The sequence below is a fragment of the Hyperolius riggenbachi genome, chromosome 11 (genome assembly GCF_040937935.1).
Source record: "Hyperolius riggenbachi isolate aHypRig1 chromosome 11, aHypRig1.pri, whole genome shotgun sequence".
Classification (NCBI taxonomy): domain Eukaryota; kingdom Metazoa; phylum Chordata; class Amphibia; order Anura; family Hyperoliidae; genus Hyperolius; species Hyperolius riggenbachi.
In genome coordinates this window covers 193,429,934-193,446,081 of record NC_090656.1, presented here as the reverse complement: position 1 = coordinate 193,446,081, position 16,148 = coordinate 193,429,934, and the positions used below count along the sequence as shown (strand labels likewise).

The 16,148-nt window shown below is 45.2% G+C and overlaps 1 protein-coding gene across 1 annotated transcript in view; it reads right to left on the bottom strand.

Moving 5' to 3' along the window:
• BRMS1 (BRMS1 transcriptional repressor and anoikis regulator) overlaps window positions 1-11,458 on the bottom strand; it is a 77,871-nt gene extending 66,413 nt beyond the window's left edge. Inside the window, exons 1-2 of the mRNA XM_068261108.1 lie at window positions 11,310-11,458; window positions 5,968-6,090 (exon numbers count right to left, since the gene is read on the bottom strand). Of these exons, the coding sequence (XP_068117209.1) occupies window positions 5,968-6,085 (118 nt within the window). The 5' untranslated portion in view covers window positions 6,086-6,090; window positions 11,310-11,458. The remainder of the gene's footprint in view (window positions 1-5,967; window positions 6,091-11,309) is intronic.
• Window positions 11,459-16,148: the final 4,690 nt, after the last annotated feature.

Genomic DNA, 16,148 nt, shown 5'->3' with positions numbered 1-16,148 from the left:
CGCGGCGCCGAGCAGTGTGCATTCTGATCGAGCTCCCTATGTCAGGACATTCTGCGCATGCCAAAAATAGTAAAGGATAAGGTCGGCACTAGATGATGGACTGGCAGGGAATGGGAAGGGGAGGGGGGCAATGTGCCTCCAGACTGAAATGCATAGTCCAATTGTTGAAGCAGTAGAAACGAATCCGGGCACCAGCTGAGTTTCAGATCACCACTTTCTTTCATCCGCATGCAAAAAAATCAGTGGCCTGACAGCTGTTTCGCGACCCAGACTCACTTCTTCAGAGACCACGATCTCTAAGGAAGCGAGTCAGGCTCGCGAAACGGCTGTCAGGCAACTGATTTTTTGCATGCGGATGAAAGAAAGTGGTGATCTGAAACTCAGCTGGTGCCCCGATTCTCTCCTTCTGCTGCAACTATTAGACATTTTGCGAATGCGTAGTAATGATTTTCCCGTGCTTCGCATGCGCAGAACCCCTTGAACTTCTAGGGGGTCGCTGCTGCTGGCCGGAGGGTCTTGGAAGGACGAAGAGGGCACAGGTTGACTGTGGGGGTCTGCAAGAAGCCTCAGTTAAGATGAACTGATTTTTTTTCTTTTACTTGGATTTCCTTTAAAGGGACACAGAGCTGGATTAAACAAAACGTTTTATACATACCTGCGGCTTCCTCCAGCCCCATATGCACAGATTGCTCCCACTATGCCGTCCTCCGTCTTCCCGCAGCTCCGATACCCGGTCCCCGCACTTCCATCAGTCGGGCCAGTCTATGCAGGAGAAGTGCGCCCTCTACGTATCTCTCCAGTGGCTGCTGCAGAGATACGCAAACAGCGCACGTCACTTACGTCAGACTGGCTCCGACTGACGGAAGTGCGGGGACTCGGTATCGGAGCTGCGAGAAGACTGAGGACGGCATCGTTGGAGCAATTAGTGCATATGGGGCTGGAGGAAGCTGCAGGTATGTATAAAACATTTTGTTTAATCCAGCTCTGGTAAACTATAAAGCAGGGCTGTGGAGTCGGTCCAAAAATCCACCGACTCCGACTCCTCAGTTTAGGATTCCTCCGACTCCACGACTCCGACTCCTCTAATTTGCATATTACAATTTTGTTGATTAAAAGTATGTAACATGAAATTCGTCTCTTAACTGCCAACGCTTAGGAATTTTACAAGACAACTGAAGTGAGAAGGATATGTAGACTACTATATTTATTCCCTTTAGACTAAAACTAGTCCTTGGTAAGAGTACTTGTAAAAGGTACAAACCGGAACAAAGAACATCTATCAGGACCTAGGCAATGTAAGTGTGGATACATGTAAGAATGATGTGCAGGTACTCTGCAGGGGAATGAGGAGATTGTAAACAGACAACACCTCTGTGTTCAACGTGCACAGCATTCTCAGTGGATTCCCTGCAGCTCTGTGGGGAGTGCATATGTAGAGTATAGTACTACTGTGTAACAAAGTAAACCTGAGACAGATGAAATTAAAGTTTTATACATACCTTGGGCTTCCTCCAGCCGCCTTCAGGATAATCAGTCCCTCTATGTCCTCCTCCACCACCTGGATCTTCTGCTATGAGTCCAGGTACTTGAGCCAGTCAGGCGTAGTGCGCATGCACACACTCCGCCGCCAGGAGCATACTACACCTGTGCAGCACTATTGCGCAGGTGCAGAATGTTCCTGGCTGTGGGAGCGGCATGCGGCCGGACAGCGCTGACTGGCTGAATTACCAGGACTCATAGCAGAAGATCCGGGTGGTGGAGGACAGCAAGGGACTGATTAGCCTGAAGGGGGCTGGAGGAAGCCCCAGGTATGTATAAAACTTTACTTTTCATCCGTTTCAGTTACCCTTTAATTTTTAGTCACCAAACCAAATTTTAATAACATATCACATTATTTGACTTCATCAGCAAAGGGAGTGCATACATTTGCATAAATCAGCATCAATGCAGAATTATTTCCATCTCGTTGACCATCTCTATTAGTGACACGGCTACACATCAGGCTTTATTCTTACAGCATAGATGTTATTTAGTATATATAAGAGATTCCTGTGTACACATCATATATACAGTCACAATCAGATATGTATATCTGACCTTAAAAATACGGGGACTGCTTTATTGAAGCAGCACAAGTAACTAATTTTGACTGGTTTATTTCATTTTTGTGGACTAAGCACAGCTATTACTGTATATATACTGTATATATACATTATTTTTAATGACTATTATCTGAGAAATAGAACATTTTATCATATTTTCTATTTTAATTACAGTTACAAATTCATTAGGAGTCGGAGTCGGTGCATTTTTTCCCGACTCCGACTCCAGGCACCCAAAATTGCCCGACTCCACGACTCCGACTCCACAGCCCTGCTATAAAGCATACTTCAGTCCAGAATTCATTATAACACACAACTGACAGATCAGTAATCAGCCACTGTCAAAGCAATCTGTGCCCTCGGTGTCTTGTCGCAAGATCCATGCATTCAATCATTTAAAGAGAAGCTGAGGCGGAAGAAATGAAGCGTTAGCTGCTTACCTATGCAGAGGGAAGCCTCTGGAATGTAGAAATGCTGCCGCACTATGTGTGTTAACCCACATCCAATATCGGAAGTGGCCTATGAAATGTCAATATGCTGCGATCCCCTTCCAAATTTGCCTGTGGGGAAATATTGCAAATCGCCCATAGTACAAAACGAGCTCTAAGGGCTTATTTCCGCTAGAAGCTGTGGCTCCCGTCCTGCTGTGAAACTGCAGCCCGAATCACACGGCTATAGGGATTCGGCTCTAATCCGCAGCATGCCGCTAATAGGCAGCGTTGCCCCGTTCCTCTCGCATGCATGAAAAGGCTGCAGATTCTGCCTTATTCAGGTGTCGTGAAAACAGGCCCTTAGGCATAGTTTTTAGCTACCCCAATCCTTAAAGAGGAGCTGTTAGGTATAGGGTCTCAGAGAAAAAAAACACATATATCAGTAGCTAAACATTGGCTGTACTTACATTACATATGCATTTCTCTGTCCACGTTTGGATTTCACAGAATTTTTATATAGTATTTGCAGAGAATGATGCTCCTGACAGCTCATGGCAGGTTCCATGTTTGTCTGTCTCCTATGAAGCCAATTGTGATGTCATATCCTCCCTGCTTCCTGATGATTCCACTCACAAAAAAGATCCTAATGGACAACATTACTGTGCAGTGACTATTAATTAGCCATGTGGCTAGGAACAATAGCGGACTCATGCAGTATACTCTAACGGAACATATGCCCTGTGATTTTTCATTGCTGGCTGCTGTTACAAGCTGCTGTAACATGAGCCTGTAACCTCTCACTGAGAAAGCAGCCTTAGGGCCCGTTCAGACTGCACGCGTTTCCAGCCGCGTTTTGGAAACGCGTGCAGGAGGCAGACACGCACGACATCAGACAGTGCATAGACTGCACTGTCTGATGTTCACACTGCATGCAATCCGGACCTGTGCGGTCCGGGAACGCATGCTGCACGCAGATTTTACAAAAACGCGCGGCTGTCCCATTCACTTTTCACCTGTGCACACCTGGAAAAGGAACCCAAACCTAAGTTGACGACAACACAAAACACTGCCCAGTCTACACTTCCCCATAGTATGGCATGTACACTCACACACATCAAGAGCTTGTTTTTAAATAAATACAAGCTGTACTTTATATAAAAAAGTATTGGAGCGAGTGCATGATTGTGGATGTAAACACTACAGCCAAGCTAGGGCTGCAATTTTTGTCCTTAAAGGAAACCTGAAGCGAGATGTATATGGAGGCTGTCATATATATTTCAACTGGTATTGATTAAAGTAAACCTACGGTAAACCGAAATGATAAAAAACATTTCGCTTACCTGGGGCTTCTACCAGCCCCCTGCAGCCTCCCTGTGCCTGCACCTACCTCCAGTAGCCCACTGCGGCCAAGTTTCATTTTGGAGTGACTGGACAGTCGATGGCCAGTGCACCTGCGCGGCCCTGGCTGCTCGCATCCTCGTTCACGTTGCCAGGAGCGTACTATGCAGGTGCAGTACAGGATTTTCTCCCACTGGGCATCGATTGGCCAGTCACTCCAAAACAAAAAAACTTAGCCGCTTCAAGGGACCAGAGGATTGTTGCAGGACACAGGGCGGCTGCAGGGGGCTGGTAGAAGCCCCAGGTTAGTGAAACTCTTTCTTTGTTTAGGTTCACTTTAAGCTATACCAGTTGCCTGGCTTTCCTGCTAATTTTCTGACTCTAATACTTTTCACCAGAGACCCTGAACAAGCATGCAGCAGACAAGAATAGCTGCATGCTTGTTTCTAGAGTGATTCAGACATAATAAAGCTAAATAGTCCAGCAGGACTGCCAGGTAACTGGTATTGTTTGAAAGGAAATTAATATGGCAACCTCCACATACTTCTCGCTTCATGCTCCCTTTAACTTCCTTGGTGGTATTTCCGACCCAGGCTCGAGGTGCAAAAAAATAAATAAAAAATGCTGTGAACATTAATCCCGAGACTGGGTCAGTATAGTCGCCGGGGGGAATCTGCAGTGAGTGCAGCAGATCGGCGTGGAGAACTCGCCTACCCCGAGATGTAGCTATTTAGGAGAAATTGATTCACAGGAAAATAGCGTTTGGTGCCCTCTCCCAAACTCCTCCCTGGCTACTTCCTGGGGGTGAGGCCCTTGTCTAATAATACAGCTATGGGTTGTTATTCAATATTTGCATTTAAAGGTGGCTTGGATGCATTCCTTGCATTGAAGACGATCCACGGCTATAATTACAAGGTAACTCCCAGCAGAGTTGATCCAGGGATTTTATCTAACTGTCCCCTGGAGTCAGGATTATTTTTTTCCTTTATAGGTTAATAGGCTTAACCCTTGTAAGTTTTTTTTTTCATTTGCCTCGATCAACTGGGATATGTGAGGGTGCAGGACAGTGATGCACCCAACTAGTTATTTCTGCTGGTTGAACTTGATGGACAGATGTCTTTTTTTAACCAAACTATGTAACTATGATGGAGTGGGGGAGGAGTTTGGTTGGACAAGTTGCTGTTCAGTCCATCCAGCTACATCAACATGTTATAGGCCTGAACGATTTTAGGAAAGTGATTGTAATTGCACGATTTCTGTCAGAAATTTCTATTTTTTGCCCGGCCTCACCATTTATTTTATTACATAATGTGATTTTAATACTTTCACTGTGATGATATAGTCACTGGATGCATGCATAGCCAGTGTATCGGGGCGGGGTCTGTGATGTTGCTGACAGGGGGCTGAACACTCTGGACATGACCTGGAGTGTATGAGGGTGGGGGTGGAGCCTAGCACTGGCGGGGACTGTGTGAGTCCATGGAGCTGAGCAGAGTAATGCAGGCCTTACAGAGGTATGAAGGTCGGCGGCGGAGCCTTTTGTGATGCCGCTGGCCTGGCAGCTGAACAGTTAATGTGCGGCGGACTCAGAGCGTATTGCTGATTGCTTACGAGTAGGAGCAGCGAGAGGCGGATCAACTCGAGTCCAGAGTGGCACACAGCTTCATCAATTGCTGGATAGCGATGGTATGATGACGGCGGTAGGCGGAGCTGCCACCGTCATATCATCTCTATCCAGCGATTGGTGAAGCTGTGTGCCGCTCTAGACTCGAGTGGATCTGCCCCCCGCTGCCCGGCTCATAAGCAATCAGCAATACGCTCTGCGTAGTCACAGCTTCTGCCAATCACTGGCTCTTCTTCCGTATGACGGCGCAACGGTGGGTGGTGCCATATGGAACAGCACAGAGAGAACATCGGGCGCCGGGAAAACCGCAACCACTGATGATCACCAGATCGTCTTCACAGGAATCGCGGTTTCGGTTTAAATCTGCAAAACCGTTCAGCCCTAAGCCGAGAAGTGTTTGGTAACATTTACGCAAGTGAAAAGGAACAAATCTCCATGAGCAAAGCTAATCAACTGTTTGCTAGATACAAACCAGAGCTCTCCTCCTCGGAGTCCGACTGGCTGGCGCTGTCTTCCCCATCGCTGTCCGCCTCCTCCTGACCGTTCATTTCTGCTGCTGAATCTGCTTCAGCCTCCATTGTGGAGGACATGGACTCTAAAAGGGAAAACATAAAAGACAAAGCTTCAGTTAATATTAAAGGATGCCTGAAGGTACATGTGGCATCAGTGTTCTCCCCAGGCTCTTTTAGCCGGGTGCTCCACCCGGCTAGTTTTGGTAAGCACCCGGATGTCATTGGCTCACCTCCTGCTATCCTATAAGCACAGTTGCTCACAGACGCACCGGCCCTGCATTCTCTTATCTTGCCCCACCCGGTTACTTTTTCATGCCACCCGGCTACTATTTCATGCCACCCAGCTGGTAAAAATTTCTGGGGAGAACACTGGGCATGATTAGATAAACATGTGAACATACAGTACTATTCTTACTTATAAGTTGCCTGAGTTCCCTCATTTTTTTTTCATTTTAAGGGTTAATAAATCGATGTGTTATTGGTGCAGTTTAAGCAGCCTGCAGGGGGCAGCAAACAATACCAGTTGCCCAGCAACTAATCTTTCATGCATCAGTCCTGCTGATCTTCCATGCATCAGTAGTGTCTGAATCACACCTGAAACAAGCACGCAACATATCCTTCTCAGGTTGGTTGCATGCCAGTGAGACGTGTCTCTCTCTACACTCCATCGCGCTGTCAGCCCTGGTCAGGCTTGTAGCAGCCAGAGAGGACCCGCTGGAGGCCGCTTGATGAGCACTTTTGACATATGAAAATAGTAAGTGCAATATCATAAAATGTATTTATTTGTAGAAAGGTTAATGCACTATTGGAGCGCTCCCCTCCCCCTCCCTCTTGTGTCTTTTTTTTATTAGTCACTGGCGCCACCCAGTTAAGGGAGCTGCTCTAAAACGCACTACACCTGTCACAAAGAGCCATAGTAGTCCACCAATCAGGGCAAGTTGTTTTCCCCTTGTTAGCATATCAGGTGTTTCTGACATTATTGTCAGAACTGACAAGATTATCTGCATGCTTATTTCTGGTGTTATTCAGCCACTACTTTAGCGGGGCTGCCAGGCAACTGGTATTTCTTAAAAGGAAATAAATATGACAGCCTCCATATACCTCTCACTAAAGTTCTCCTTTAACCACTTAAGCCCACAGGGTTGTTTATTTTTTGCATCTGAGCAACTTTCACCTCCCATTCATTTGCCAATAACTTTATCACTACTCATCATAATGAATTGATCTATATCTTGTTTTTTCCGCCAATTAGGCTTTCTTTGGGTGATAAATTTTGCTAAGAATTAATTTATTCTAAATCCATTTTAACAGGAATATTAAGAAAGAAATGGAAAAAAAAATCATTATTTCTCAGTTTTTGGCCATTATAGTTCGAAATTCATACATGCTACTGTAATTAAAACCCATGTATTTTATTTTCCCATTTGTCCCGGTACACCCACACCCAAATAGGAGGACGGGAAACTTCTTGTGACTCAGAAATACAGCAGCCTCTGCCAAGAGGCTGTCGGTTTTTCTGCGGGGGGCTTCGATCAATGAATGGGATCTATAATCCCATTCATTGATCGCTATGCTAACAGCCGGCGGCGGGAGCATGCGCGGGAGTGCGCGAGGCCCGCGGGAGTGCGCGCAGCCTATCTGGATGAGAATGTTTGTCCAGATAGGCTTAAGTGGTTAAGGCCTCTTGCACACTACATTGATTCAGATAGTTGCTATGATGCTAAAACATCTGTGTATATAAAAGTTACCTTTTATATACATATGTTTTTAGCATTCATACTAAATATTTTAGGTACGCATAGGAGGATGAAGTTGTGAGTACTATGTATCTATCGCTACAGGCACTTTATCGACCTGAGGAAGTGGGTGTTTAGCCTGTGAAATGCGTTGTCTTTTTTATCGTGCAATAAAATTACTAATTCAGAACACAAGCTTAGACCACTTCATTCTGGTAAGCTACCTCTTCATATTTTATTGTCGATTTCCACACCAACCATCTTGGGCGCCTCTAACCCGGGTTAACAAACACAGAAAAATCATAGCAACTAGTTGCTTTTGCTGGCAGTTCCATTAAAATGCACTGAAGTCTAATTGCAGGTCCCCAGGTGACAGGGCTCTGAGCCTGGCCCACTACTCACGTGTGTGCATGTACAGGGGTTGGACAGAATAATGGAAACACCTTGAAAATCAACAAAAGCAGTATAAAACCCTGACATAATATTCAATAAAAACATGTTTTCCTACTTTTTATATGCCATACAGTTATCATATTTGCTTTTGTGCATAAGTATTATTATTTACTTAGAAATTATAAGTTCCCAAAGTACACTTTTTTTGCTCTGAAAGCTGACTTTGCATTTTATTCATAACTGCTTTATTCATCTTCCAGCGTAATCAGAAATGCTTTCTGATTGTCTCACTGTCTTCAGGAGAGTTTGCACTGTCAGAGAAGTGTTTGTTTACATTTCTCACTTGATACAATTATATCTAGTTGGGATTTGTCCAGCTTTCCCTGAGCGGATTGTTCAGAAACAGCCTTGTCAGTCAGCCGACAGCGCATACACACAGGCTACTGTCGGCTGAACGTCCGCCCAGCGGGAGGGTCTGATGGACCCGTCATTGGCGGCAGTAGTGCGTGTGTACGCACCTTAAGGCCTGTGTTTAACTCTTTGAATGCTGCTCTAGTAAAAAAATGCTGGTTGTATATAAGATGCTGTAAATAATCTATTAGAGCAAAGAAAAAATGCTGGGTTTCATTCCGCTTTTATGGTGTAGGTCTACCTTTTTGCGGCAATTACAGCCTCAATTCTCCGAGGTGTTGTATGTGCAATAGTGTCCTATGGGGAAATCCAGACACTTATGCCAACCAGAGGATAGTGACTCAACACCAGTTGAACTGGGTACTGAACCCAAAGAGAGAGAAAGGATAGCATCAGTTAGGTGTAAATTATGATATAAGGTGTTAGGGTAGTGGAATCAGAAAATGTTTTGATCATGAACCACGAAGCCAAAACTCAGCATTGAATCCAAATGTACCCTCTCTACCCATGTGCAACACTGATGCCGAGGGCATATGTGGAGGTGTGCACCTTTCAAGTAGTCATTTTATACCCCTCGATGTTAGATGCAGGGCTGTGGAATCAAGGATACTTCCTGTATAGCTGCATGGCTATTTCTTATCGCCGGCCATTGGGATTGTGTGATTGCATCTGGTTGGTGCAGATGCTGATTTTTCCTTTTCTGTGTTCTGGTTTCTGTAGCTGACTGGGCCCTATAGAATTACTTATGTATACTCCGGCCTGATGAAGGCCACACAATAACCCGAAACGAACATGTGTCGTTGCTTGAATCAATTATTTACCACATCAAGCAAGATCATAATATCAGTCTCATGACAGTGTTTTTTTCTATGGTTCATGGAGATTGTTTTTACCGTTAAAACGTTTTTATGGATGTGCTAATTTTTTATTTTTTGTGTTTGTGCCAATAAAGTTGTACCAAGTTTTGTGCTGCAAGATTGTCCTAACATCTCTTTTTGTAGTCCTTTCTATAAGAAACAACTGTGGAGTCAATGAGTCAGAGCAATTTTGGGTACCTGGAGTCAGAGTGGGATGATTTTTGTACCAATTCCACGCCACAGCCCTGGTTAGATGACAACACATGGCTATGCCGGAAAGCTAGTCATGTCAGCTTTGCTTAGTTGGTAGCTGTATTACTCCGCATTTCATGGACAGCACATAGTAAGGGGTGCTTAATAGGAAATATAAGTATTATGGGTGGGTGGCACTATAATGGAAAAGAAATTAAGGAGAGATGTGGGGCAAATAAGGGTTTCACTGTTTACCATGTGACGGGGCACTAGCACTGGTTACAATAGAACAACAACAACATTTGTAAAGTGCTTTTCTCCAGTAGGATTTAAATCGCATAAGCATGGCTCAGACCAGTAATTGATTGAATGGTAAATTGTGGTACAGAGGAAGAATTCTACAAGTCCGAAAATGCCAGGCTAAACAGGTAGCTTGTCAGTCTGAATTTGAATAACTCCAGGGTCGTGCTATGTTTACTGGGTGTGGTAGGAAGTTCCATAGGGTAGGGGCAGCATGACAGAAAGCTCTGTTTCCAAAAGTTTTCAGGTGCACTCTGGAAGTTTATGGATTGTGCTGATCTGAGGAGGGGAACACAACATTTGGGGGAGGGGCAGGCCGGGATTTACATCCCAGGAGCCTATAGGCACAGATATCCTGGCATCTTAGATTTTGCCCTCCATGAACCTACAAACCCCCACCGAACCGCAATGCAAGTGTCCTGGCTGCCCCAGCTGTCACTTCTCACTTACTTCCCTTTCCTGTCACAGGTAGCTACAGGTGCCCCTTAGTATTTGATAGCCAGGTGGCCCTGACTGAAGGGAGATCTCGTCAGTGGAATGTTGAGAGCAGGGTGAATACCCTCTCATTTACACTATCATCAGGACTCTGCATAGGGAAGGAGGGAGGCACTCGGGGAGGGGCGTGAGCCGCCTTTCCATTATAAGGCGCCTTTAGGCATGTGCCTACAGTGCATTATGGTAAATCCGGCCCTGGGGAGGGGGGGCTATAATTACTGCACTAGTTAAGGTGGGTGGTGATGGTAATGGATAGCATGCCATGCTTAACATCTTAGTGAACTTTCACACTGTAACCCCACCCTCTCCACTTTATTGGCCACTACTTCAAATGATATACACAAGACAAGACAAATAACATTTATATTGCGCTTTTCTCCTGGCGGACTCAAAGCGCCAGAGCTGCAGCCACTAGGACGCGCTCTATAGGCAGTAGCAGTGTTAGGGAGACTTGCCTAAGGTCTCCTACTGAATAGGTGCTGGGCCTGTCTAACACTACATTTTATGGTACAGCAGGTAAAGTCAGAATGATCCTGATATCATTTACTGAGTGTTTCCTCCTATTTCAGTTCGCTCTACACCTGCTAATTACCCCACCTCTCTTACCAGTCCCACCAACTACCCATCTGCCTCCATATTGGGCTTGTCACAATTATCATAGTATTTATAAGAATACTGTAAACTAATGCAGCCATCCTGAACTCTTCATTCATCAGTTCTGCTGCTGTGCAATTGTTTATAGTATACAGCTTAACATGTATTTCAGTAGCAGTGTAACTTCCGCCTCAGTGTAATCAATGGTCACGTGCTGCTGTTTGTAAATAAACAATCACTGATAAACTCTTCCTGGATACGGTCACACTGCTTAGCAACACACACAGTAACCATTCATTCAGCATTATGAGCCCGCTGTCCCACCTTCTCCTCCGCGCTCCCCTCTGCCTCATTCACTTTCTTCCTCCTCCAGTGCGGCTGACGATATATTCCTCCCGGCTTCACTGCCGCTCACACTGACAAGCGCAACCCGCCAATCACAGGGCCGCGGCCCCTCCGGACAGCCAATCCAAGGCTACGAGCTACTGTCAGAATCACCTGGCAGCCAATGGAGCGACGCGTGGTGATAGAGCAGCTGAGGCCGCGGATAGAGCAGCTAATCGGCAACGCTTGTGAAAAGCGCTGTTTGTAAGCTGTGGCGGTGCGTCGTAATTGCATCAGGCTGGCATTTTCATAACAAGCTCGCACACCAAAAGCAGTAATTTACCTTCTTCGAAAGCAGCAGGGACAGCCATACTATCTCAGGAAAAAAAAACACATCTATAAGTAGATAGATACTATTTATATAACATATTTATTTTATAGTGTCCATGTTTTGGTTTCAGTGATTTTTTTATAGTAAATAAAGAGAAATCTGTTCCAGGCATTTTCCATATTTACTTCCCCTGACTGAATCCAATCCTGATGTAATTTCGGTACTTATCCGTTAGCCGGGCGCATCCGGCAGGTGGCGCTGTTGTTGCTAATTTTAATCATACAAGCTTCACGTAACAAAACTGTGATTGTAACCGCTGCAGGTGGTGCTAATTGTATTACTAGTTGACGTAACAATATGTATATTAAAAAAGTGAGTTAATTAAATAACATATAAGCCGGCGGCAATGTAACAGATCAAGCCGCCGGCTTCGTGTCTCGCTCTCCTCCCCCCTTGGCCTCTCTCCTATAGAACACTGGCAGCCCTGGGGATACTCGTGTCCCCCCACAGTCGTTCGTCGCAATAAAACAAGCAGGATTCCCTGCCGCGACGAACGACTCTGAGGGGACACGCATGTCCCCCCCCCCCCCCCAGTGTTCTATAGGAGAGAGGCCAAGGGGGGAGGAGAGCGAGACACGAAGCCGGCGGCTTGATCTGTTACATTGCCGCCGGCTTATTTGTCATTTAATTAACTCACTTTTTTAATATACATATTGTTACGTCAACTAGTAATACAATTAGCACCACCAGCGGCGGTTACAATCACAGTTTTGTTACGTGTAGCTTGTATGATTGAAATTAGCAACAACAGCGCCACCTGCCGGATGCGCCCGGCTAACGTATAAGTACCGTAATTTCCTCCCTTCATCTTTTTTTTTATCTTAGAAACTGCACTGTCATATCTTTGTAAAAATACCTGAGCACAGCATAGATCTTATTTCAGCAGCTTTTGCAGAAGGGTGAAGTGTATTTCCTTTCTCAGCCTGTCTGTCACACTGAACTGCTTTCAGACTATCAGTGAGTAGCATGAATGTGGGAGGGGAGATGACAAGCTTCCCTCTCCTTCTCCCCTCCCCTTGGACATGTACCAGAATAGAGCCAGACTAACTGAGATAAGATTAATTACAGCAGAAACATTTATGATTATATTGGAATGATTGCAATGCAGACTGCATGCAGACTAAATAATCAACACTGAGCAGTGGATAAATGGAATTTGATTTTGCGGCTGACAATCCCGCTTTAAACAGAAGCTATTTGCGATTATTCAGGTTGGAGTGAGCAAATGAGGTGTCCCACAATGCCGAATATGCAAATTGTCCCTGAAAGCTAAACACACCTCCATAACCGCAGAATGCAAGGTTGTGTCAGCTTATTATATGCTCAGCCCAACCTGCATCATCTCAAATACCGTCTGTTGTAAGAAGGCAAATTTCTGTTTTGCATAGCATTCTAGTAAGAGAGTTTTTTGGTCCTTTGTAGCCCCTTACACACTCCTAGAGTTCTGGTTCACCATAAGCTTGCAGGGAAATCTGTAACACCAAAAGCAGAAAGGCTGAATAGATGGATATATTTTGATAAGATTTGTAAATGAAATGGATTTCAAAACATTATTGTGGTATATTTTTTATTAATACATTGTTCATAGTGCACTATATAGTGTTTATAGTCATGGTACTATCATGGATGAGCGAGATTGCAAGTGAAATCAACCCTGAGTGTGCTGGGGTTCGGACTGTGTAAGCAGGGGTTAACCACCCTGGCGTTCTATTACCTGTGCCAGGGTGGCGGCGCAGCAGTTTTTGTTATTTTTTTTTTTTAAATCATGTAGCTAGCCTAGCGCTAGCTACATGATGCCCCCCTCCCTGCGGCGTCCAGCGCGTAGTTCCAATCGCCGCCGGCGTGTAGCCACATAAGGAAATCCCATTCTGAACGGGATTTCCTTAAGGGCTTCCCCCGTCACCATGACGACGATCGCGATGACGTCATCCGGAGTTCCGATCCACCCAGCAGCGCTGCCTGGCACGGATTGGCCAGGCTGCGCACGGGGTCTGGGGGGCCTCTATCGCGGCGCGTAGCGGCAATCAGAATAGACACCTGCGTGTTTGAAAAAATAAATTAAGCAGATCGGCCCAGCGGGGCCTGAGCGGCGCCCTCCGGCGGTAATGGATGAGCTGAGCTCGTCCATACCGCTAAGGAGGTAGATGCTGCCTTCCGATGCAATCCACACTGTTCTCCATCTTTTCATTAAAAAATACTTCAGAGGTTATAGCTGCCATCCTTGGCTGCCATCCAGAATCTGAAAATCTGTGACAAGATAAGCGCCGGATCATCCACCGGCCAACTTAAGCCTCATCTACACGCTACAATTTTCCATGAGATAGACGGATCTATTAGATAGATCTAATAAGAAATTGCATCGTGGGTAGACAACCAAATTGTTTCAGAACAATTTTGCGATAGATTTTGCTTTGATAAGTACCCAAAATCTATTGCAAAATCCAACACAATCCTATTGGACCGGTTGGAAATTATCTAATAGATCCGATCTAATGGAAAATTGAACAGTGTAGATGAGGCTTTAGGCAGTTGCCGAGGGCCTAGAGAGAGATTAGGGGGCCTTGCTGATGCTAGTTACCATCAATTCTTACCAAAAAAGAAGCCAGGCGTCCATCAAAGGTGGGCCTAAAGACGTTACTTGCCTAGAGCCACGTCACTTCAATCCCTCATGTTTTGAGAATGGGTATGGTGAGCATGAGGTCTGTTATTATTCAGCAATAACACAGACACTGAGCTTGTTTTGAAATGTTTATTAAACATAAAACAATGATTTATTCCAGTTACATCTACAATACTTTAGTATTGCAGACTGGCACAACAAATTAAGTTGGTATTTTCCATCTACGACACTGGGACGTGTTTAATACTGCCCTGTGGTACTATAAAAGGATCAGTGCTTTAGAGCTCTTCACATTTGAAGCAGTCCTTGTATCATATCGGCTACTGTTCTTTGAATCAGCAAATATCGAATACAGGACCTGGCTTAGGCAGGTATACATTTATATCGGTGTGCCAGATCTTGTTCAACAAACAGAAAATTGTAATGGGTTGTAAACGCAAATATAAAGCTGAATAAGAGGGAAACAAAAAATAAATTAAAAAACAAGATGACTTTAGTTCAGCTAATACATTTAAAGAAATGCAGGTAATATAAATGCTAACATTTTCATAATTTCCTGCATACCAGGGAGGGTTAGCAAGGGTGTATGGAAGCCCAATCCCCCCCCCCCCCCCCCCCCCCCCCCGTGGTAACATAGCTCTAGGTTACCAATGGATCTATACAGAACTCGGCTCTGATCAACTGCTGATACCAGATGGTGACAGTAATTCAACCTAGCTTAACAAACCTTCAGACACCCTCTATGTAGCACAGTACCATCACTAGGGTGAACTCTTCACAACCCCAAATAGTTTGCATACAGATATTCAGAACATAAAAGCGCAAAAGCCATTGGAGACATGTTCAAAGACTGTCACCTGCAGAGCTTGGGACTCAATCCCTTGGGGTCGAGTGCTGTACAAACACATTGTCAGCCTGCAGGCTGTTGATATGGAATGGGCTGGATGTGACTCACGATAGAGCAGGAGGCATAAAAAGGAGAACAATAGCCTTGGCCAGCTGAGAATCTATTGCGTGTACAGTGGCCCGACGGGGCATGAACCATCTAGATCAGGGGTCAGGAACCTTTTTGGTTGAGAGAGCCATGAACGCCACATATTTTAAAATGTAATTCTGTGAGAGCCATACAATATTTTTCAAACTGGGACAGTAGGGCTCACGTTCCTGTTGCCATGGTGATGTGTATACAGTTGATCCGCAGGGCAGCAGCAGTCTCAGACACGTCTTCAGCTTCTCTTGGGTTTCAGCAACATCAGCCATTTCCCCAAGAGCCGGACAGGAGAAATGACGACTAACAGCTTGTACAATTAGCTAGTTGACTTGGGGGTTGATTCACTTTGTAGGACGAGATCCCCCGCACTTTGGTCCAATAGGCTGCCTGACAGAAAGTGCGGGGATCTTATCCTACAAAATCACTGGACCTGATAGGGTCCAGAGTGGGACAATTGGAGCAGCTGTTCGTTTTTTCGGTAGCGCGAGTAAATCAGTAGTGCATGCTTCAGCAGTAGCGTGCCTACTTTGAAAATTTTACTTGCGCTGCCACACTAAGCTGCGCTGCTAGAGCAGTGTAGCTTAGTGAATCAACCCCTACTGATTTGTCTGTGAGCCATATGTAGCCATCAAAAGAGCCACATCTGGCTCCCGAGCCACAGGTTCCCTACCCCTGATCTAGATGGTGTACAAAGCCTAAGTGATATTATAAATCTATCTGGTTTCCATACCACACCTACTGTATGGATGGTCAATGACCATAAAAACTAACATTTTCAGAAAGGAAGAGCCAGGCTTGTGGCGATGTTCCCGCCTATCCCCCTCCCATTCCCTCCTC